This window comes from Cucurbita pepo, chromosome 18 (assembly GCF_057944985.1).
Source record: "Cucurbita pepo subsp. pepo isolate OVF chromosome 18, ASM5794498v1, whole genome shotgun sequence".
In the NCBI taxonomy this organism is placed as follows: domain Eukaryota; kingdom Viridiplantae; phylum Streptophyta; class Magnoliopsida; order Cucurbitales; family Cucurbitaceae; genus Cucurbita; species Cucurbita pepo.
In genome coordinates, this window is record NC_141815.1 from 11,630,933 (window position 1) to 11,651,106 (window position 20,174).

The following is a 20,174-nucleotide window of genomic DNA, read 5'->3' on the forward strand; positions in this document are numbered from 1 at the left end:
CGGCCGAATTACAACCAACTAAAGGGGCCGGGGTTGTTAGGCCGAACTCCTCCGGCCCATTTAATGGCCCAACATATTAAACTCAACAAACGACACCGTTTTGTTCATCTCTTTGGGCTGGCTCCAGGCAGTACACGGATGCACGATGCCAATTGCCACGCCCGTTTAAAAGACCCCTTATTTGAAAGCCATTCTGAAAGGGCCATGGCTGGGTATGGCCGGAAATTTTGGGAAATGAGAGGGATATTTTGGTAACTTGGACGATATTTAAATGAAATCTCGGCCCTCTGTTTTTTGCTTATTCTGTGGAAAAGAGCGGACGAAGCAGAGGAGTTTCCGTTATCCATTTTTTCTCTCTCTCTCTCTCTCTCTTTCTCTCCCCCCTCGAAGATCTTCTCTCTCCCGGGAAATAAAAATATCCACACAAATTAGGGTTTCCTTGCGAATTTTGTTTCTTCAATTCGATTTCAACTCTTCCATCATGGTTACTGATTCGATCGCTAATGCTTCAATTTCTCTGGCCCCTAACGCCCGGGATTTGCCCCTGTCCAAGAAGAGGAGGGTGAGGACTCTCTCTCTCTTTTTGTTCAAACGTAAATCTTCTCATTTTTTCTTTTAATTTTAATGCCGGAGAGTTTTATTGTTTTTTTTTTTCTTTGATGATTACTGAATTTTCCCCCTAATTTGGTCGTAATTGTTTCGGCTGGGGATTTCAGGCTAGGAACTCCAAATTGAAGCAGTCCAAGCTTGACGTTCGTCGCGAGCAATGGCTTTCTCGAGGTATAACCACTAATTATGTTTCAATTTGTTGTTAATTGAATATATTGATGGAACGGACTTCATGCATGCGATAATTTGTATTTAATCGATTTGGGTTCACGAGTGATAGGTGCGATAAAGAACAAAAAATGGAGCGAAGAAGACAATCGGCTTGAGTCAGAGGTCGTCAAAACGGTGGAAGATGATAAACTTTCCTCCAAAAAAATAAATAGGAGGGAAATAGGAGAAGAGGACGACAGATCGGTCCACCATCACAGCGATTGTTCGGAGTCGCCGTCCAATAGCCCCCCTAGTATTGGAAGTAGTATCTTGGGTGGTAATGATTCGGGTCACCATTTTACTGGGAGTAGCAGTAGTAGTAGCTGCCGCAGCAGTTCTAGTGGTTGTCGCTCGGGGAGTATAACGGAGGAGGAGGAAGATGAAGGAGATGATGACTGCTTGGAAGATTGGGAGGCTTTTGCCGATACCCTAATCGCCACTGACAAGCAGCATGATCAATGCTCCGAGTCTTCCCCTAGGGGCGATGTTGTTTCTCAATTGGGTTCTTGCGAAGACAGCAGAAATGAGTTAGGCGTAGGAGATGGTGATTCGAGCATTGAGCATGGGAGAATTGCGCGGAGGGCTTCAATGAATGGCCGAGCATGGAGGCCTGATGATGCCGATCGTCCCCAGAGTTTGCCCACATTATCAAAACAGCTTAGTTTACCGAATACAGATCGGCGTTTTGGATGTGGAGGCGTCCCTTGGGCTTGTGGTGGTGTTGTGCCTGTACCTACATCTTGTCCAATTTGCTTTGAAGACTTGGACCTTACAGACTCAAACTTTTTACCTTGTCCCTGTGGATTCCGGCTATGCCTTTTCTGTCACAAGAGGATTCTTGAAGAGGATGGGCGTTGTCCTGGTTGCAGGAAGCCATATGATCGTGATCCTGCGGATAACGAGACAAACGAACACAGTGGCAGCCCGACGTTCCCATTGGCTCGTTCTTGTAGCATGATTTCAAGGTCTTAGGTAGTGTTCAGTTTCTGTGAGTTGTTAATGTACGTCTGCTCCACTTTTCTTTTCTTTTATTTTTCTGTCCTGCGTCTCTTGGGTACTATAGTAGTCTTGGGCTCTGATTTTCATAGTAATAGAAGTGGCATTTGGGTGTTGAAGTATGGTAATGAGATTGAGAACCTTTAAACTGAATTTCCTACAAGAGTGTGGTTCTTATCTTGTGGTACATTTGCCAATGTAGAGGACTTAATTCGTACTTGATATGTGAATAGATGAGATGGTATAGAAATAAATACATGGAATAATGATACAACGTTTGTCTGTTTTTCTTCACTTCCTTCTTTATTTGTATTTGCATATATTTCATAGGAATGCTGAAACTGTTCTATTTGTCGTCACCTTCCTCCTCATTCTTGTTGATCTTATGAGATTTAGTGTCATACTTGATTACTTCCTTGGAGTTATATAGCATAAAATGAAATGTGGAAATATTTGCAATACCTTCAGTTATGGTGTAGGAAACTATGATCCAAACTTGAAAGACAGCTATGCAGCTGGAAGTCTACTTGGATGAGTTGATTGTTGATGGGTTGTCTTAAGCTATCGGGGAGGAGAACGAAGCATTCTCGGAAATCTCTTTCTAGCAGATAGGGTTTGCTCAAAGAGACGATATTTGCTAACGATGGGCTTGAACTGTTACGTAAGCTATTCCAATTGCTGCGAACGAGGATTTTATCTGCTAGGCTTTTCTGTTCCAAATGGTTGCTCTGATGTGAATGTTTTGGCTCATTTTTCCTTTCTATAATATAATTTTCATGCTGTGTCTATATAAGGTTTATGTTCAACTTAAAATTGATTTCTAATTATCCCAATATCTTCTAGAGGGCTAAACGGCATTTGTCTCCATGAACAAGGCCTCTGCTCCTCAGCCCAGGTGGTCGGCAGTTTCTGTCGGAGATTACAAGGTTAGTTCTTATCTTCTTGAAAGCTCCGCCGTAAGTATAAAATTGGTGTCGAAATTGTTCCTGAACATATTCATTAAAAAGTTTAGTACAATTTTAGCACATTTTTTAGAGTAAGTTTCTAATTATTCATACAAACAGAAAGGATCCGGTTGGAACATTATTGTTTTATAAGTACAATGCCTTCATTAAGGTCGGACTACATCGAGTTAGTAGCATCCTCGGTATTCGCCATCCTCTCGATATCGTCCCTAATACAAGACTGTGATCTATGATGCTCAGGAAGTGTCTTCCACCACTCCATGAAAGTAGATTTCTTTAACAACATATCATTTTCAATCTCATTGACCCATCTCTTCATCTTCTTCTCCAACTCTAAGATTTCTCTTGAACATTCAGCGTACAGTTTGGTTCTGGTTTGGATACGAAGCTCCTCTACCTCTGCCCAAAGAGTCGATACTTCACTCGGCTCCGTCATCTTTTGATTATGTTCGAGCCATCTTTGTGTAAATCTGTAACGTTTTGGCCTTCCCTTTATCATATAAGGACCAGTATCATCATTCTTGGAGTGTCTATAGTAGTTAGCAATATCTAGAGGCTCATAGAGACAGCGAAACCTGGTTCCGATTTGTATCCATTCGTCCTGGCCCTCAAATTCATCCGGGAGCTCGTATCTTTTGAGCATTTCTACGATCTCGTCCCATATACCTGCTTGCTCAAGCCTCTTGATATTAGCTTGGAAGTCTTTCGGATCCTTCTGGAGTTTAAATGCATCATAATATCCCAAACCGTCAACCTTACATACATCTCTGTAATTTTCTTCTAGCCAATTCAATAGTTTCTCGATATCTTGTTTCTTTAGACTCATCCTTTCTTGATTTTTGATTTTCTGCTCTTCGTACGAGCCAGCTGCTCGAAGATTCAATAAAGCTCTCGAACTCTGTAATTTCACAGTCGAAACATAGAATTCACTTTCGATTACCCATGTGAGAGATAAATAGATAGATATAGAAGAGATTAGAGAACTTACTAGGCCAAGTTCATTCAAAGCTTGTGTTATCGGTGTGTTTCTGCCTGTTAAGGACAACGGGAGCTTATCCAATTCATCTAGACGAATAGCGTGCAGGAGCTCCAAGTTTTGTCGCATTTTAGATTCATACTCCCAATGGGCCTTCAAACTCTGATGAGCGATGTTATCACATTCGCTCTCAGAGCTCAACTGACAAGCGAAGAATAGTATTTGTAAAACAGCGTCTGGGTTGGTCACCACCACCACTTTCTCACTGTCAGTAAAGAAAATGTAAGTGCCAAAAGGGCTATAAGGACTCAATTTGACAAAGCTTTTCAAAGTGTCTAGCAAAAGGTTAGTGTTTCCCATAAGATGGCAGGCAGCATTGCTTGCCACAGCCGACGCATTCCTCATCACCGTCATGAAGAATTCGGTAGCTACATTCCCATTCGACGTAGACCCGAGCGATCGTGAGTTCAGGGAGGTGAGGATGGTTTGCAGATGTGGTTGCAAGGAAGGTAGAGGAGCTAGATGGACTCGTGGAACGATGTCGTATCTCGTGACGAAGTGTACGAAATGGATGGACCATTTCTCCCTATTGAGAGCATGGGAGAAAATGAAGTTACCCACAAGGGGCGATCCAAATGTGATGCATTTTGGAGGAGTGAAGTTTGTGTTTGAGTTTCTTTGCTGTTCTAACAGCCAAATGGTTGCAAGAATGGCTATCGGACCTCCGGCTGAGTGGCCGGTAAACACTACAGGCTTGTTCGCTTTGAGAACCTGATAAACAGAATCCGAGTTTCAACAGTTAAAAAGAAGCGAAGAATGCATAAAACGGAAGAACAGGACAAGGAATAAATTGGGGGAAATTCTGGGAAAAGTAACTTACGTCCTTGAGCTTCCCTAAAATGGCCTCAAATCGCCGGAAAAATGCGGAATTGACCTCGGCGTATTCATCGAGCCCGATGCTCCTGACGGAGGGGAAGAGCTGACGGTCGATCTTTGTCTCCCCGAAGGATGAATCGGAAGCAGAGAACCAGGCTTCCGGTGACCAAGATCCAGCGAAGCTGATGATGGAGAAATCTCGGGTTTTATCAAGGAGAAAGGGCTTATCAGCATGCTTGTGAGCTTTAACGGCGGCCGACCAGGCGTTTCCGATGAGCTCTTCCTTTAAACCAGTGGCGTCCTCCAGCCTCGAGTGAACCATTTTCTGCAGCTCCGATGGTGCTCTCCTCTCTGCTCTGCTGTGGTTTAGGTTGACGAAGACTCTGAGTGTTGGACTTCGGGTTGGGAATATAAGATAAATTATGGGATTCCCTGTTTACTGCTTGTCGTTTTTGTATCGCAAAAAGTAGTTTTGGATTGGGCGGCTTGTAAAGGAATCGATTAAACATCCACGAACTTTCCACCTTATTTCTCACACGTGACTTAGAAGAACATTTTAGTTCCAAAAAAGAAAAAGAATAATAATAATAAAAGACTCGAGACTAGAGAGAAACAACGAAAGCAAAATTGTCCTACTAACATACATATTTATTGGTGGTAAGGTTATTACAAATGACATTAAACTCAAATACGAGCAATGTGCGAGAAAATATTGGATCCTAAAAGGAGAAGATGTTGGGTTGGATCCTAAAAGGGTGAATTGTAAGATCCAACATTTGTTGGAGAGTAGAACAGAACGCCTCTGCCGCCTCGTAGAGACATTTTAAAATCTCAAGGTTGACAAACTATATATAATAGACCAAACCAAACAATATATACAAACTGTACTTCGACTATTACGTCATCATCCCAAAAATGAACAGGAAAGACGAAACGAGCAAAACCGGACATTATCTACTAGTAGTGTACTTGGATTGTTACGCCACTATCCCAAAAAAGGATAGGAAAGACATAACAGGTAAAAGAGGACAATGTTTCCTAGTAGTAGATTTAGACGTAACTGGACAAACCAAACCAAACAAATAATATCTAATGACGGTAGACTTAACTGAGCTAACCTCTTACGGGTTACCCAATAGGAAAGAGAAAATACAATCTCATTTCAAACCATAATAAACACAGCAAATGGGGATCTAAGCTCCCAAATAATCAACATTTACACAAAAAAAGAGTAACAAATAACTTTTACAACTTGAATTCCATGGTTACGTGAACTGGTCGCCATTGAGGAACCTTGGTTTCTTTGACGAACATGTGATTCGGTGCAGATACCCTTGGCAATGGTCGAAACCCACCATCGGCGGCGGCGGCGGCGGAGACCCAGGAGTCAAGAAGTGGTGATCATGATCATCAACACGAAGCTTCCTCTTATGACTCATCTTCTTCCCTCCATTTTCTCCTTCCATAATGAAGCAGTCTCTCAGTCGTTTCACATCAGACAATTTCACAGGCTTCACTATGAACTCCTCAGCCCCTTCCTTCAAGCAACTATCAAACAAAACCTTAAAACCCCTCCATTGAGTAACAAAACAAGAACACAGAGAAACAGGGGAAGTTCATACTTCTCTATTCGACCCATAATATTCTCCGATGACATTATCACAACAGGAATCTCCCGGAGAGCCGATGATTCCTGTTCATATCAATTCTCATCAGCACCCATTGATATAAACAACTCAATCAATCAACAACAACCAACCAACCTTGATCTTCTTCAGCAGTTCATATCCATTCATTTCAGGCATGGAATAATCTGTGATGATGAGATTCACCTTCAAATCCTGAAACCAACCCCACCATTAAACGCATAGTATAAATCATAAGCAAGCAAGTTAAAATTGCTTACACTAAACCGGACAGAATTGGTTTCCCCATCCAAACCCAGATATTGAAGAGCACTTCTCCCACTCTCAACAGCAGTCACTGCAAAAACCCCAAAATCAAACCAATCCAATCCAAAATCAATTCTCAAAACAAACCCATTATTCACCTTTACAAGACGAGATCTTCAGCAACCGCTCAATAACCTTCCGATCAACGAGGCTATCATCAACAGCAAGAACATGAATCTGGGTCAAACCACTCTGTTTCAAATCATCCTCAGAAACCCCAACAAGTTCGCCGGGAACCGCCGCCATGGCCGGAAAAGAGAGAGAAGAGAAAAGGGGTTTGATGAGAAAGAGGAGAGAAATGGGGTCATCTTATAAGGAAATGGGAAATGGTTGGTTTAATTAATGGGCGGAGTAAAAGCAGAGATTCGGAGGATCCAAAATTTCAGCGAGATCATAGTGGGAGAGGGTTTGTTAATTGTGATTTCATGATATTTGAGAGAGAGACAGCGAATCCAAATCCCGATGGCAGAGAAGATTAGAGAGCCACTTGTCAATTGTCGCCATGATCGGTCAAAACAGAGGGCGAAGGAAGCGAAGCAGAGTCAGAATCAAAGCGCTCTGCAGATTGTCCGTACGATCTCTACGATTTATTTCTTATGATATTATTATTTTTAATCCAGTTTTCATTTTCATTTGTAGTATAATTTTGTATTATTTAATTTAAAACAATTAAATTAGTGCAGAAGAAGCAAGGGTAAACGAAAATGGCGGCAGCTAAAGAGGAAAGCCGCCCAATGCAGCGGTGCAGAATCCAAAGAATGATACACTGTCAGGCGGCACCCCGGCGGTGATTCTTTATTCTCAATTCATTCATAAAAGAAAAAATAATAATAATAAAAAATAAAGATTAAAAAAAAAAAAAAATAATCATGTACTGTAAATGTATTTCAATTAAAAAAGATTATAGTTTAATTTAAGTTAATTTAATAAGCAAAAGATTTCAAAAGTCTCTAATTTAAATTTTCGTATTAATTTTAAATTATTTTGTTAATCTCGTATCAAATTAAATCTTTTATGATATTAATTAGAATTTTTAATTGATATATTGTGCGTAATAGAAAATTTTAAAATATTATTAAAAAATTGAATAGGTTTGACAGTCAAAGGACAAAACAGTCATTTCAGCGTAGCATGCACTAGTAATTTTGAAAAATCGAAAGCGCGCCTGTTGTGCTTTGAATCACGCTCCCTCTTCTCTCAACGGTTCTTCAAATCTTCTGTTTCAAATGATTCCCTCCCATTCTCAACTGCATATAATCTCTTCTTCTCCAATCTTCAATTCCATCGTATAGCTATGGCTAATCTTCTTCTATCGGATTCTTCTTCGAAAGCTTATAGCCGGAAGCAGAAATCCCTCGGTCTGCTCTGCTCCAAGTTCGAGCTCGTCTCTCTTTCCTTTAAATTTATCGATTAATTCATATACATCTCGCTTAATGTATCTTCTGGCTTGTAGTTTTTTGAGGTTGTATGATCGAGGTGATGTTCACTCAATCAGCCTCGACAATGCCGCCTCTCGGCTAGGTACGTATGTTCTTACTGCCTGTATTTTACTTTGGTAGTTGGCCGGTGCCTGAATTCAAGAATTTTTGCGACTTTCATTTGCAGGTGTTGAGAGGCGACGGATCTACGACATTGTCAACGTTTTAGAAAGTGTTGGAGTAAGGAATTGGTTGCTGTTGTTTGTTTGTTTGTTTATTTTCTTCGATGTACGTTTTTGTGTTTTTATTTTAGCAATTTTCGTATGATTACAGATTCTTTGTAGAAAGGCCAAGAATCAATATAGTTGGATAGGATTTTCTGGCATTCCCAAGGCACTACGGCAACTTAAGGTATCTGCATTGTTTTGTTAAGATTCATATTTAAGTCTTTTTTTGTTAATGGCCGTAGTTTTTTGTTACTCTCTGTAACAGGAAGAAGATATGAAGGGAAATAGCTTTGCCATAGCTGCGTATGATCACTCAAGAGTAGGTCGAATTGTCACTAAAACAGTCCTTTTTACTATTATAAAATTTGTTTTGGATTTCATAATCACAACTTTTTTTTTTTTTTTTGGGAATTAGTTGATAGATGAAGATGAAACATGTTCAGATCTCACTTCTGTGAGCCAAGAGTCAATCCCTATGATGTCTAAATCTTCAGCCTCAGTGAGATGTGGTACACTGCAAAGCTTTACTTCGATTCGATTCATCTATCATTTGGAACTGAGGATAGTCACTTTTTGGCAACAACATTTTTCTTATGATTACTGCAATTTTTGTTCCCAATTTTGAAATTTTGAAATTTTTAATTGCTTTTGCACTTTTTCTCTTTCATTTTCTTTTTCAAAGTGCATCAGAAAATCGGAGGGCTTGCACCGCTTACGAAATGTGTTTTTTTTTTCTTTCACTTTTCTTTCTTTCTAGTGGCGTCAGAAAACCGGAGGGAAAAATCTCTTGCACTTCTTACGCAGAATTTTGTCAAGCTCTTTGTCTGTTCTAACGTGAGTCAACTGGCAAGATGACACTTTTAATTCAGTGATTATGTTTGTTCTTTTGTGGAAATAATCTGAAAATTTGAAACTCTAAATGCAGGCACATCTGATTTCACTCGATGAAGCGGCAAAATTACTGCTAGGCGATGCACAAAGTGAATCCGTAATGAGAAGTATGAACCTCTACTGGTGAGAATTTTGAAATATTTTTTTGTTTTAACAGGGTAGGTTGTTAGCTAATTTCTTATTGTTCCTTCAACTTTGCAGGCAAAATCAGACGCCTTTACGATATTGCAAATGTGTTGGCTGCAATTCATCTTATTGAAAAGGTAAAGTGATCTGATCTAGTTCAACCCCTTGGCCAAATTTCTTTCTTTTCTGATAAAAACACACTTCCTAATCTACTTGTGAAAGAAATGACTGCATAATTTAAACTTTTGAACCTACAATTGACAGACGCAAACCGTTGATACCAGAAAGCCTGCATTCAGGTGGTTAGGATTTAGAGGTAAAGTTGAGAATTGTCGTGCAGGCAAGCCAATTCCATGTGGTTCAAAGAAAAGGACTTTTGGAACCGATATAACTAATATCAACTTGAAGAGAAACAAAGTGGTCAATTCATTTGATCTGAATAAGAGCCCCAATTCCCAGAAACATATGCATGTGCATCTTGAGGGTTGTAGAGTTGAAGTAGATTTGAACCAAAGTGGCAAATTTGAGCGCCATCCAAATTCTAAGAGCTTCATATTTGGACCCTTTTCTCCCATTGCTAGATTGGAAGTTAGAGCTTCTAAAAATGACGTGAAACGGTTTCGTCATAACTGGGTGAGCCTTGCCTCAACTTATCATCCTCAGTATCAGAACCAAGGTATGTTCCATTCTAATTTCTCTTTGAAGGACCTCATGTTGAGTGAACTACTAATTAGAAGACAATAATGAACATACCAGTAGCTCTCCTTCCTATGATTTTGCAGCTTTAAGAGAATTATTCTCTCATTACAAGGATGCCTGGAAGTTATGGTACTCTGAAACTGTGAACAGATCATCAATACAAATTCCTGAGGCATAAATCTTGTCACCCAACATCGATCAACCAACTATAGCATTGAAGTCATCCTTTTGATGATTGGTTTTTTTTGTAGCTTGGGATCCTTGTCAACCAACATCTATCAAGTATAGTATTCAAGTCGTTCTTTTGTTGAACTGAATTTTGGAGCATAGGGTTCTTGTATGATGCAGTGCACAGCTTGGCTGTGTCAACTCCGATCTCTGGAGGCCATCTACCATCACAAGATACCGCCTAGGAACCCCTAATGACTTGGAAAGTCTGTGTGGTTGATCAAGCTGAGCTTTCGAATAGCTAGTTTTTCTACGAATATGTAGTTTATTGTCTGTATTTTGCATAATTGAATCAATGTAAGCCAATTTCAAACAGATCTCAGTTAATAGAAGTCTCCAACTTTTGATGCCTCCACATCCGTTTCTCGAGTTGAACATGGGTTATACGAAACAAAAATATACCGACCCTTTTGTTTGGTTTGGTTTTTTCATAGAATTATCTCCTCTTGAACACTCATGTTGAGAGTCTTGTTTGGGAGTACAATGCTGTTTGTCACCACTACTTCGTCCTCAACCGCGACCGCTTCACCTAGACAATAGAACCGATGTTTGCCATGTTAGAACCACAGCCATGAAATACAGAAGCTTTTTTTTAAGAGAAAAAGTGAGGTAAAGGGTAAGACCTAAAATTGTAACTCCTCGCTTTGCATAGTAATCTCCATCAGCCTAGCAGTAGCATAAGAGTAGTATTCATGATATAGATGTTATCAGCTTCTTAATGGAGAAATTAAAACCCGAAAACAAAACAAGAAAGCACATATCTCGACTTGCCTGTACACGAGACCATCGACCAATGGAAGATTTCCACCCAACAATGGCGTGAATGACAACTGCATTATCCTGACGAGCCAAAAGAAAATAAGCTTCGAGTTGAAGTCCAAATTTTATTTACAAAAATAAATCCATACTTGAATTTCAACATCATCAAGGATGATACAGCTGATGAGCCTAGAACCAGCTCCAATTCGAGCATTAGCCGATATTGAGACATTAGGACCAATCTGCATAACGACAGACGAGAGGCCAACTTAAAAGTTTAATCTAAATGAAAGCAGAAAAATAACAAAATTAACTACAGGATTTGGAAGGTTACCTTGGCTGTTGGATGTACTTTAGCTGAAGGATGAATATAAACATCCCCAGTGATGATAGCGTTTTTCGTACCATCTCCACTTGCCAATAGGTCGGGGGAGGTTACCCGGTATTGGAGGAGATATAAGCCAGAGCATTTCAAGGACATTCTGCAAGATGTCACACAGAAAGATGTGCGTATATTTTTCAACGGATGCAAACGAATCTTATAAGAACGAATGTTTTGAAATCGACGTACGCAGGCGTTTTGATTTGTTCCCAGAAGTCCATAGTTTCATACGTATATAACTGTTTCTTCCCTGCAAGAGGCGATAGGATGTCTTGATCCAATCTTACATAGTCTTTCGGCAAGCTCCTGTTACACGAACTTTATATTATGAGTAACATATATTTTTATATGCAGCTTCGTACATACGGCTAGGTGGTCGTGCTGAATCTAAATAAAAATTTCAATATAAAGAGAAGGATTCAACCTTGTTGCTGCAGATTGGAGGGCTTCAAAGCTAGATAATCGACTTAAATTCGCTGCAAATTACATATAAGAGGTAAGTGAGAATGACTTAATTATAAAAAAAATTCACTGCTTTCGTGTAGTTGCCCCGATTACTCACCTCTCTCTTTCCGCTGCGTGGAAACACCTTGTATTGCAGAAAATATATCCGGTGTAAATATGTAGACACCGCAGTTTATAAGATCGCTCACCTGTTTTGGAAACAAAGGCAGGGGAAAACGATTGAAAACTCAACCTCGAGAGACATAGTGTTAGTGAAACTGATATGTTTTGATAGTTAGCATACAAAAGTTTCGGGTTTTTCGGCATAGTGAAGTAGTTCATTTGTCGTTGGATCGGCGACCAACTCTCCAAACTGGTGAGCTGCCTCAGCAGAAACCTAAAGACAGAATAAGGATAAAGGCCATCATTGAATATGAACAGATAACTTGTAATGGTAAGAGCTTGAGTGTGTTTACTTACTCTGATTACAAGGATTGTTCCCATCCCTCCATATCTTTTGTGAGCATCTGTACGACATTTAAAGGACGATCATATCGGTCGTAAAGACGTATTAGGGTGAGCGTTTCAACCGTTTCTTGGGTGAAAATCAATCTTAACTAATACGAGCACATGGGGGTCTGGGACAAAAAATTGGATCAAAAGAAAACAAGTAAAGCTACCTAGCATTTGCGGGAGTGGAAAACTCGAGCAAACGTCGCAATTCAGCAAGAAGATATGCGACTGGAAACAAGATCATAGAATCATTAGGAGGTCTGAAATGCATTGATGGATCATAATCCTAAGAACAAGGAAGAACAACTTGAGGGAAAAAAATGGACAAGAACAGGTGAGATTAAGAACCGGACTGTCTTCCATGATCAGATCTCTGAAGTGGAAAAGGCCACCGGCAGAACCATGAGGCTTCTGTTCCTTCAAATATCTAATGACCACCACAACAACATCATGGAAATTCAAGAACAAAAAACGAAGAGATTGACATAACTTAGTGTAGATTTTGAAGGGAAATGGGTACCTAATAGGGACTTTGAGTTCGTTAGAAATGGAAGATAAATACAGTGCAAATTCACGCTCCTCATAGAAGCCAATAAGAAAAATCTGGGCCAGGTTTGGAATCTGTAAAAACAAACAGTAATTGCAGGATCTTGATGAACAGAGATGGCCTCAGAGTAAGCATTCAGCAATGAAATGACAGCTTATTCCATTAGATTCGATGAACACATACCCTTTTACAAGCAGAAATTGGGTGATGCACCATCGGCTGTCCCGCCAAAGGAAAAAGGGGCTTCGGAATATTCAATGACAGTGGTCGAAATCTAGTTCCTGTTGATTACAATATGAACAAAGTATTCCAAGAATATGTTGTTTGAATCCAGATGATAAAGAACATTTTGATCATTGTAAAGGCCACAAGAAGCTTCCCTCCAAAACAAAATGGGAAGAAGTTAGGAATTCATATACCTTTAGTGGGGCCGCCGACCATGATCACAGCAACAACCTTCTCCTCTGCGCTCCCCATCGCCAATCGAAGTAAACCCAGATCCCTAAAACCCAATACCGCCGCCGACTGATCTCGACAACAAGAAAATGATATGGGAAATCCAAGTAAATTGATAATTTAGGTAAATATGCCCAACCCAGAAATGGTATTGTGAACAGAATCTCTGAATTCAGGGAGAAACACAAACAAACAAAGAACAGTGAAATCAAACGTTGTGAAATACAAGCCGTGGAGATTCGGGATTTGAATTAATGCAGTACTTCGCCAGATTCTTACGATATGTGGCCAAATTCCAGCCAGAACAATCAACTTTCCAACTCTTTGTTACTCTCTCTCTCTCTTCACTTTTGGAGGCAGCGTTTGTGCAAAAAGAGAGATTTGTGGACGCCAACCAGTGGAAATTAATGGCAGAGTTAGTGATATTGGGTTCCCCATCGTCAAGGATTGTGTTGGCCCACTTAAGTCAATGCCAATTTGACTCATCCTTGTGCATTTGTCGGTTGTAGGAAGGATCCAGGATTATTCCTCGCATCAATTTTACCGATTCCATGATTTTATCACACCCCCACCAAGAACTGTATATTATACGACAATTTTTCATACCGCATCAGGGTCTTCTTCATACTGCTCAACAAAACTTCGCCTGTAAGATTAAGCATCTGTAGATTTTCCTTTTTGTTTTTGAGTATTTGGGCTGTCTTAATTCGTTGCATTAGATGATTATGTTGTGAGTTTTTAGCATCGTTTCTTGAATAAAGAATGATGAGGGAAGAAATCATTGTGTTTGAGAAGAGGGAATGAAGGAGAAGATGAATATTATGAGAAGAGGGAATGAAGGAGAAGATGAATATTATAATAAACTTGACTGGATCTTTGCTCATCTTGAAGAATGTAATTATCAACTTTACCACCAATAATTGGAATGATTTGGTTAACAAATCTCTGATGATGTCTAAAGGGTAAATTTCTTTTTAGGAAAAAGGGGCAATGAGGATGAATATTGTATTGTAATTAAGTGTTATCAAATTTTATAATGATATAGTGGTTGATTATAATATAGGTTTTACATTATTTAGAGTTGAAGAACTCAGCCATGAACAATGTTGCATCTGGATTAAGATGCGATTATCATGAGATTTCAGCCAAGTTTGATGAACTTTCATGGTTAAATTTGAAGTTTGTGGAAAAAAGCATCTCAATTCTAAGGATTATCTCAGAATCTACAATACTTTACCTCAGAAGAAATCCTTGTTTCTTCTCATCTTTTCAAAGCCAAGATTTGAGTAATAGAGAAGACTGAAAAGAAAGTAAAAGATTTCAAACAATCTCAGATCACAATCCTTTTTGAGGCTACCAACAAGTGCATTTTCTATTGAGTTACAGTCTACTGTTTTCAAGTGATTCATCCAGTTCTTAAACACATCCTAAAACTGAACCAACCAGGAAACTCAGGGCGAAGCACTACACACTTGAGCAAGAGTTTCTTCCCCTACGTTATTCTTCCAAGTACACAAAGTTGATTGTCGCAGTGCTCTTATTATTCTGAACGGTTCTGCAACTTTTTGACGCAAGAGAGGCAGGCTCGTGCTGTGTTCTACAATTTAGAAGGAGACTTGTACCATCCCCATGGTTCATTGGAAACATACTCAGTAACCTGCTTTACAGTCAGATAATTGTCAAGTCCCCTGTTCATCCAACAAATCAAACACACAGTCAGTAAATCTGCTCATCCAATGTTTACATTTTTCAGCTAATGATTTTATTTGAAAATCGTGTTTCAATGCTCTATTTCAACATAAACCTATGTTGTAACTCCCAAACAAGTGCTTCACGGAGTAGTTTCTAGAACAACTTTCAGAATATAACCCTCAAATTTTCGTTTCTATATAGGAAAACTTATTTAAACGTAGTTTAAAATGCAAAATATACCATTCCCCTAGTTCTCGACCAAAGCCACTGCGTTTGTTGCCTCCCCATGGGGCTTGAGTGAAGCATGGTTGGGAGCAATTAACCCACACAATTCCTGCCTGTAAAGCCTGTAGGAGAAAGAAACAAGGAAGCACACATCGTTCAGAAATGCAGACATTATTCATTTGCATATACTATTACATAGGCGCTTGATGATTGCAACCCTCACCTTGGTTACACGCTCACACCTTTCTAAATCATTTGATATTACAGCAGCACCTAACCCATATCTGTGAGAAAGAGCAACTGAATGTCAGAACCCAGTTTCCAGCTTAAACCAAGCTGCGTAGAATTTTACTTACATTGTATCATTTGCTAACTCAATAGCTTCATCTTCAGAACTAAAGGTCTTCACACATAGAACAGGTCCGAAGACCTCTTCTCTCCATAGTTGCATGGAGGTTGTAACATTAGTAACGATGGCTGGTTCAACGAAGTATCCCTTCTTTAGGTGCTAAACATCGTAGTGACAAATTTTAATTAGTTACAAATAAACAAAAAGAAAAAAAAGTAAAAATCAAGTGTTACCTTAGGGCGAACTCCACCAAATAGAATCTTAGCACCTTCACGCTCAGCAGTTGAGACGAAGTTCAGAACTTTCTCATACTGAATTTTAGATTACCAAAAATTAGTTAAAGAATCAAACAGTAGCGCAAATATAATATTCTAAACCAGAATGAATTGCATAAGTTGCACTCTTTAACTTATCACTAACCTTGTATAAATATTCTTAGCAAAGCACATTTTGTAGGTTAAATCTATGAAACACATCAATACATGTACAAATATTCTTTAAAAACAATGTATCCCTACCACGTTCTGTCCTATTATTACCATATCCGTGTCCTATATTTTATATTGTGACAGCGGATTGCTTTTCTTTTCTGTCATAAAGAACCCAAAAAATAGAAACATATCCTTCCTTCTCTTACCTGTCCCGCACTAACAACAGGGCCAAGCCTGCAACCTTCTTCTAAAGGATCTGAAATCTTAATGTTCTGGCACCACTTCACGAGCCTATCCAAGAATTCATCAGCAATGTTTTCCTGGAATAGCAGAGAGAAAAGTTAAATATTTCTAAATTTAAAAAAATATATATATCATAAAAATGATCAGCTTATTAAATATTTCAGAAAATTACTCTACCAGTTGGCCTTAAAACACAATTATCCTAGGCCAACATCTTCTGTTTCATTAAACCCAGAAGATCCCACCAAAAGAAAAAAAAAAACATCTACATCCTTGACACAATTAAGGAGGAGAAAGTTCGTATATGATAGAAATAAAAAATATTTAATTGCATATCATCTAGGTTATTCTACATACATGTACAAGCAGGCGGGATGTGGCACTGCAAATCTGACCATTTGTCCAAAAGCAACCAAAAATCGTCCATTCGGCAGCTATAAATCATAGGAAAAGAAAATTAGTGAATAGTATCAAAATCAAGAACGGCATAGATCTGATACACAGATTACAAGGTAGCTCCCTTTTCACAAGGTAAATTTTTAATTAACCATGAAAAACTAAAGTTCATGATATGAAAATTGTGCTCTGAAGTTACTGACCCTTGTCAAGGTCGACATCATCAAAAACAACAATTGGACTTTTCCCACCAAGTTCCATGGTTACAGGCTGCCAAAGAAAACAGGTAAAGATAAAATAAATCAAATGGTGACATAGAACTTCTACTAAGCAAATGTAAATGTAAACTGTGCTGAAATTCAACCTTGACCAGTTGGGCAGCTGCTGTCATAATCTTGCTTCCAGTAGCACAACTCCCAGTAAATGCAATCTATCATCAATATTTTTTTATTAATTAGACAACATTTTATCTTTAACAATCAAAGTAGATGCCCAAAAGCAATAGCCATACCTTGTCAACGTGAGGATGAGATGCTAGAGGAGCACCAGCTTCAGGGCCAAATCCTGTCAGAATATTCAAAATACCAGATGGAAGACCAACATCTTTACAGATTGAACCCAGTTCCAAACAGGTGCTGCCCAAAAAAAAAAAAAAGAGGAAAGAAAAAGAAAACTCGTATGTAACAACATTAAAAAGAATACCACAAAATAAATCAAGTTCATACAATTAATAACCACTTACACAGATGCCAGTTCTGATGGCTTCAATATTGCAGCACACCCAGCAGCCAAGGCAGGTGCAACTTTCCATGCAGCCATCAATAGAGGATAGTTCCTTCAATGTAAAAGACAGATATCAGCGAAGTTCGTGCTTATCAAAAAATTAGAATGATATTGGTTCCTAAAGAGGAGGACAAGAGAGAACATAACCAGATCCGACCCTGGAGGTTAATAACTATTAACGTCCCAATGTATGCCTCTGGTTCAAATTAACAATAAAATGAGAACTGTGAAGCAGAGTTACTCAAGTTGGGTAACATATCCATGATCACAAGTATTCAACATCCCAGCATTTAGATACATGTTGAACCACATGTTAGACAATCCAACATTCAATCCTTGTTGTACATGTATCAAACACTTGTTGAATAGATATAACCCAGCGTTAAATCCTTTATACAATTATTTGTAGTAAAAAAATCAATCCAAGTAAAATATATATGTATATAAAAGAGAAAAACATCACATTTTGAGAGTGAAAAAATTCAGAAGAATGACTCTAACGAATAAGGAAAATTTTATATAAAAGAATTAGCACTTCAAACTATGACTTGACCCTTCTACATTATTGGTGAAGAAATTTTTAGAATATTTGATATCTTAAGGTTTAAGTTAATGACCAGTTGTTTGAACCTGGATTGAAGAGTCTTCGTCACCATGTTTGAAATCGACAGTTTCTTGGTTGAGTGACAAGAGTTGACCATGATTTATACAATGTTTAACAACAATAACTCTAATACATCCAATAAAATCGGAGAAGCTAAATAGCCGTGAAGAACCAAAAGAAGAAGTAGAAGATGGATCAACAAGTACCAGGGAGTAATCAACCCAACAACTCCAATGGGTTCTTTAAGAACATGGCTTTTGAATGTATCCATGGGAACGGAAACAGGAGCTTTTTGCTTAGCATCCAACCCTTCTGCAAGATCTGCATAGTAGTCGAAGCACCCAGCAACATCATCCTGTACAATATTAACAAACATTGACGGCAATGAAAATTGTTACAACCAACATATATCTTTAACTTCAAGAAACTGCCATACAATGTCCCATGCAGCTTCGTCCAGGGGTTTTCCACAGTCTATTGTTTCGAGCTTTGCTAGTTCCGATTTCCTCTCTGTTATCTGTGAGAAAAATAGCAAACAGGGTTCGGGATGGACGACAATAACACCATGAAGATAGAAATTAAAGTTGAAGATATATATAATATAACTTCCAAAGTAACTAAAACTACTTGATTCTTAAAATATAAATGCGACTCCAACAGAACTCCTGCAAGGCGATTAACAAGAAAGTAGCATTCCTAAGACGATACATAGACCTAAAGAAGGCTCTATCCAGATATCTAATTTTGCAATGAACTACGGCGGGAAGATGGATGGAATCATATTTCTCATGATCTATTGAATCGCATCAGAAATGAATCCATTGTTTTAAGCCACTAGAATCGTAAATAAGTAACAAAAGCATCAAAGATCCATAACCTCCGTCCGATAGTAAAACAGAGACCAGATCACAATCAAATAAGAGTAAAACATCCATATGACACACTCACCTTAGCAGCAATAGCACGCAAATACTTGGCACGAAGAGCTCCCGAAGCAGATGCCCAATCTTTGCCTTTATTCCTCGCAAGAGCTTTTCGGGCAGCATCAACTGCTAACTCTACATCTTCCGCAGTAGCCGCGGGAATAGATCCTGAAGCATAGTTGGTAATAACACAAACGTGAGATTCAACCACTTTTAAACCACCCAATCCTCGAACTAATTACTTCTTCCGTTCATCTCATCTACCGATCCGCACAAGGATTAGAAGTTGGGAAACAAAATTAAGGAACAGTCATAAACAGAGAAGTTGAGAAGAAGAGACCGATTGTTTCTTCAGTGGCGGGGTTGACGATGGGGATGCGTTTCTTGAGAACTGGTTCCCTCCACTCGCCATCGATGAATAGCTGCCGACTGGGAATAGAAATCGCCATTTCTGCAGAGCTCCTCTTTAGAGTAGTGGAAAAAGTAGTCGGATTGGAAATGAGTTCGACTTGGATCGATCAATATAAATACGAAATTTTCGGTATTTTTGGTCCGTATTGGATTTTTCTTCTGCAATTTTTTCTTTGAATTTTGCGAAACTTTCTGTCGATGGATTATTTTACCTCAGCCGAATCTGGAGATGATATCTCTGAAGATAATCAAATTATTGGGAAACTTAAATAAGAAAAATAAAATTTATGAAAATAAAAATACAAACAATCTCTTACGCCAAAGATATTATACATTATTTTATTATATACAAATCACGTTGTGAATAGGCTCATAATAAGCATTAAAGAGGCTCATAATAAGCATTAAAGATGTGTACTTTTTATTCAAAATAAATTTATATTTAATCCTAAATTTTGAAATTCCTACTTATAAAACTTAATTTTTTATAAAATTTATGAAAATTTGAATATTCAAATTTTAATTTAACGTAAAAAAATAATGATTCTAAAAAGTACTTTTCGAATTTCGTAAATATTCTTAAACTCTCCAAAAACTTATGGTATTTTCTAAACAATTTTAAAGATAATAGAATATCTTTTAAACTCTTTTGAAAGCTTAAACATAAATTTAAAACAAAATATTAATAATTTTTATCTAAATATTTTTAAGTTTTAAAGGTATTTTTGAAGCATTTAAAAGTTTTGGAAAAGAAAAATTAGATGGGATGCAAATTTGTCTCCTACAGTAGCAATTACTATAGTAGCAATTAATGCAATTAATGTATATATTTAAGTTTGAAGT

At 38.4% G+C, this 20,174-nt stretch overlaps 6 protein-coding genes across 9 annotated transcripts; 2 read left to right on the forward strand and 4 right to left on the reverse strand.

Moving 5' to 3' along the window:
- Positions 1 to 291: 291 nt before the first annotated feature.
- On the forward strand, positions 292 to 2,089 carry LOC111780152 (uncharacterized). The gene is made up of 3 exons (XM_023660469.2): positions 292 to 562; positions 717 to 780; positions 890 to 2,089. The coding sequence occupies exons 1-3, from the start codon at positions 482 to 484 to the stop codon at positions 1,789 to 1,791; spliced, it is 1,047 nt and encodes a 348-aa protein (XP_023516237.1). The 5' UTR covers positions 292 to 481; the 3' UTR covers positions 1,792 to 2,089.
- Positions 2,090 to 2,783: 694 nt separating this feature from the next.
- Positions 2,784 to 4,954, reverse strand: LOC111780150 (protein EDS1L). Its single transcript, XM_023660467.2, has 3 exons — positions 4,637 to 4,954; positions 3,769 to 4,527; positions 2,784 to 3,678 (listed from the first exon to the last, which is right to left on the reverse strand). Exons 1-3 carry the CDS (start codon positions 4,952 to 4,954, stop codon positions 2,938 to 2,940), a joined length of 1,818 nt encoding a protein of 605 aa, XP_023516235.2. The 3' UTR covers positions 2,784 to 2,937.
- An 817-nt stretch (positions 4,955 to 5,771) lies between these two features.
- On the reverse strand, positions 5,772 to 7,164 carry RR5 (response regulator 5). 2 transcript variants are annotated; one of them, XM_023660473.2, is made up of 5 exons: positions 6,683 to 7,158; positions 6,539 to 6,615; positions 6,396 to 6,473; positions 6,255 to 6,325; positions 5,772 to 6,180 (listed from the first exon to the last, which is right to left on the reverse strand). In XM_023660473.2, exons 1-5 carry the CDS (start codon positions 6,828 to 6,830, stop codon positions 5,898 to 5,900), a joined length of 657 nt encoding a protein of 218 aa, XP_023516241.1. In that variant the 5' UTR covers positions 6,831 to 7,158; the 3' UTR covers positions 5,772 to 5,897. The 2 variants fall into 2 exon arrangements, with proteins under 2 accessions (XP_023516241.1, XP_086975499.1); XM_087119373.1 differs by having other exon boundaries at positions 6,003 to 6,170; positions 6,683 to 7,164.
- Positions 7,165 to 7,664: 500 nt separating this feature from the next.
- On the forward strand, positions 7,665 to 11,806 carry LOC111780154 (E2F transcription factor-like E2FE). Of its 3 annotated transcripts, none has more exons than XM_087119371.1 (11): positions 7,716 to 7,958; positions 8,038 to 8,105; positions 8,190 to 8,242; positions 8,336 to 8,413; positions 8,495 to 8,548; positions 8,645 to 8,738; positions 8,987 to 9,063; positions 9,155 to 9,227; positions 9,322 to 9,383; positions 9,511 to 9,922; positions 10,006 to 10,528. In XM_087119371.1, the coding sequence occupies exons 1-11, from the start codon at positions 7,879 to 7,881 to the stop codon at positions 10,032 to 10,034; spliced, it is 1,080 nt and encodes a 359-aa protein (XP_086975497.1). In that variant the 5' UTR covers positions 7,716 to 7,878; the 3' UTR covers positions 10,035 to 10,528. The 3 variants fall into 3 exon arrangements, with proteins under 3 accessions (XP_086975498.1, XP_086975497.1, XP_023516240.1); XM_023660472.2 differs by having other exon boundaries at positions 7,738 to 7,958; positions 10,029 to 10,528; XM_087119372.1 differs by lacking the exons at positions 9,511 to 9,922; positions 10,006 to 10,528 and adding an exon at positions 11,669 to 11,806 and having other exon boundaries at positions 7,665 to 7,958.
- Positions 10,419 to 13,795, reverse strand: LOC111780153 (uncharacterized). Its single transcript, XM_087119370.1, has 15 exons — positions 13,238 to 13,795; positions 13,002 to 13,099; positions 12,792 to 12,892; positions 12,620 to 12,698; positions 12,439 to 12,499; positions 12,239 to 12,285; positions 12,063 to 12,155; positions 11,877 to 11,967; positions 11,739 to 11,790; positions 11,504 to 11,620; positions 11,267 to 11,414; positions 11,082 to 11,174; positions 10,945 to 11,013; positions 10,797 to 10,839; positions 10,419 to 10,702 (listed from the first exon to the last, which is right to left on the reverse strand). Exons 1-15 carry the CDS (start codon positions 13,293 to 13,295, stop codon positions 10,602 to 10,604), a joined length of 1,251 nt encoding a protein of 416 aa, XP_086975496.1. The 5' UTR covers positions 13,296 to 13,795; the 3' UTR covers positions 10,419 to 10,601.
- A 779-nt stretch (positions 13,796 to 14,574) lies between these two features.
- LOC111780151 (aminoaldehyde dehydrogenase 2, peroxisomal) lies at positions 14,575 to 19,576 on the reverse strand. Its single transcript, XM_023660468.2, has 15 exons — positions 19,261 to 19,576; positions 18,946 to 19,088; positions 18,434 to 18,514; positions 18,204 to 18,352; positions 17,353 to 17,445; positions 17,122 to 17,245; positions 16,975 to 17,040; positions 16,814 to 16,880; positions 16,572 to 16,648; positions 16,178 to 16,291; positions 15,774 to 15,851; positions 15,548 to 15,699; positions 15,415 to 15,475; positions 15,207 to 15,313; positions 14,575 to 14,962 (listed from the first exon to the last, which is right to left on the reverse strand). The coding sequence occupies exons 1-15, from the start codon at positions 19,367 to 19,369 to the stop codon at positions 14,872 to 14,874; spliced, it is 1,512 nt and encodes a 503-aa protein (XP_023516236.1). The 5' UTR covers positions 19,370 to 19,576; the 3' UTR covers positions 14,575 to 14,871.
- Positions 19,577 to 20,174: the final 598 nt, after the last annotated feature.

Excerpts from the sequence above, each read along its gene's own strand:
- LOC111780152 (XM_023660469.2), top strand. The coding sequence starts at position 482 with ATGGTTACTGATTCGATCGCTAATGCTTCAATTTCTCTGGCCCCTAAC. Across the intron at positions 563-716 it reads CCCTGTCCAAGAAGAGGAGG|GCTAGGAACTCCAAATTGAA; the intron begins GTGAGGACTCTC and ends TGGGGATTTCAG. Across the intron at positions 781-889 it reads CGAGCAATGGCTTTCTCGAG|GTGCGATAAAGAACAAAAAA; the intron begins GTATAACCACTA and ends CACGAGTGATAG.
- RR5 (XM_023660473.2), bottom strand. The coding sequence starts at position 6,830 with ATGGCGGCGGTTCCCGGCGAACTTGTTGGGGTTTCTGAGGATGATTTG. Across the intron at positions 6,616-6,682 it reads GAAGATCTCGTCTTGTAAAG|TGACTGCTGTTGAGAGTGGG; the intron begins GTGAATAATGGG and ends GGGTTTTTGCAG. Across the intron at positions 6,181-6,254 it reads ATTATGGGTCGAATAGAGAA|TTGCTTGAAGGAAGGGGCTG; the intron begins GTATGAACTTCC and ends TTTGTTTGATAG.
- LOC111780153 (XM_087119370.1), bottom strand. The coding sequence starts at position 13,295 with ATGGGGAGCGCAGAGGAGAAGGTTGTTGCTGTGATCATGGTCGGCGGC. Across the intron at positions 12,500-12,619 it reads TGATCATGGAAGACAGTCCG|TCGCATATCTTCTTGCTGAA; the intron begins GTTCTTAATCTC and ends TCTTGTTTCCAG. Across the intron at positions 11,968-12,062 it reads CCGAAAAACCCGAAACTTTT|GTGAGCGATCTTATAAACTG; the intron begins GTATGCTAACTA and ends TTTCCAAAACAG.
- LOC111780150 (XM_023660467.2), bottom strand. The coding sequence starts at position 4,954 with ATGGTTCACTCGAGGCTGGAGGACGCCACTGGTTTAAAGGAAGAGCTC. Across the intron at positions 4,528-4,636 it reads TTTTAGGGAAGCTCAAGGAC|GTTCTCAAAGCGAACAAGCC; the intron begins GTAAGTTACTTT and ends TCTGTTTATCAG. Across the intron at positions 3,679-3,768 it reads CTTTGAATGAACTTGGCCTA|AGTTCGAGAGCTTTATTGAA; the intron begins GTAAGTTCTCTA and ends GTGAAATTACAG.
- LOC111780151 (XM_023660468.2), bottom strand. The coding sequence starts at position 19,369 with ATGGCGATTTCTATTCCCAGTCGGCAGCTATTCATCGATGGCGAGTGG. Across the intron at positions 18,515-18,945 it reads TGCGTGCTATTGCTGCTAAG|ATAACAGAGAGGAAATCGGA; the intron begins GTGAGTGTGTCA and ends TTTTTCTCACAG. Across the intron at positions 17,246-17,352 it reads CCATCAGAACTGGCATCTGT|CACCTGTTTGGAACTGGGTT; the intron begins GTAAGTGGTTAT and ends TTTTTTGGGCAG.
- LOC111780154 (XM_023660472.2), top strand. The coding sequence starts at position 7,879 with ATGGCTAATCTTCTTCTATCGGATTCTTCTTCGAAAGCTTATAGCCGG. Across the intron at positions 8,106-8,189 it reads CAATGCCGCCTCTCGGCTAG|GTGTTGAGAGGCGACGGATC; the intron begins GTACGTATGTTC and ends TTTCATTTGCAG. Across the intron at positions 9,064-9,154 it reads AGCTCTTTGTCTGTTCTAAC|GCACATCTGATTTCACTCGA; the intron begins GTGAGTCAACTG and ends CTCTAAATGCAG.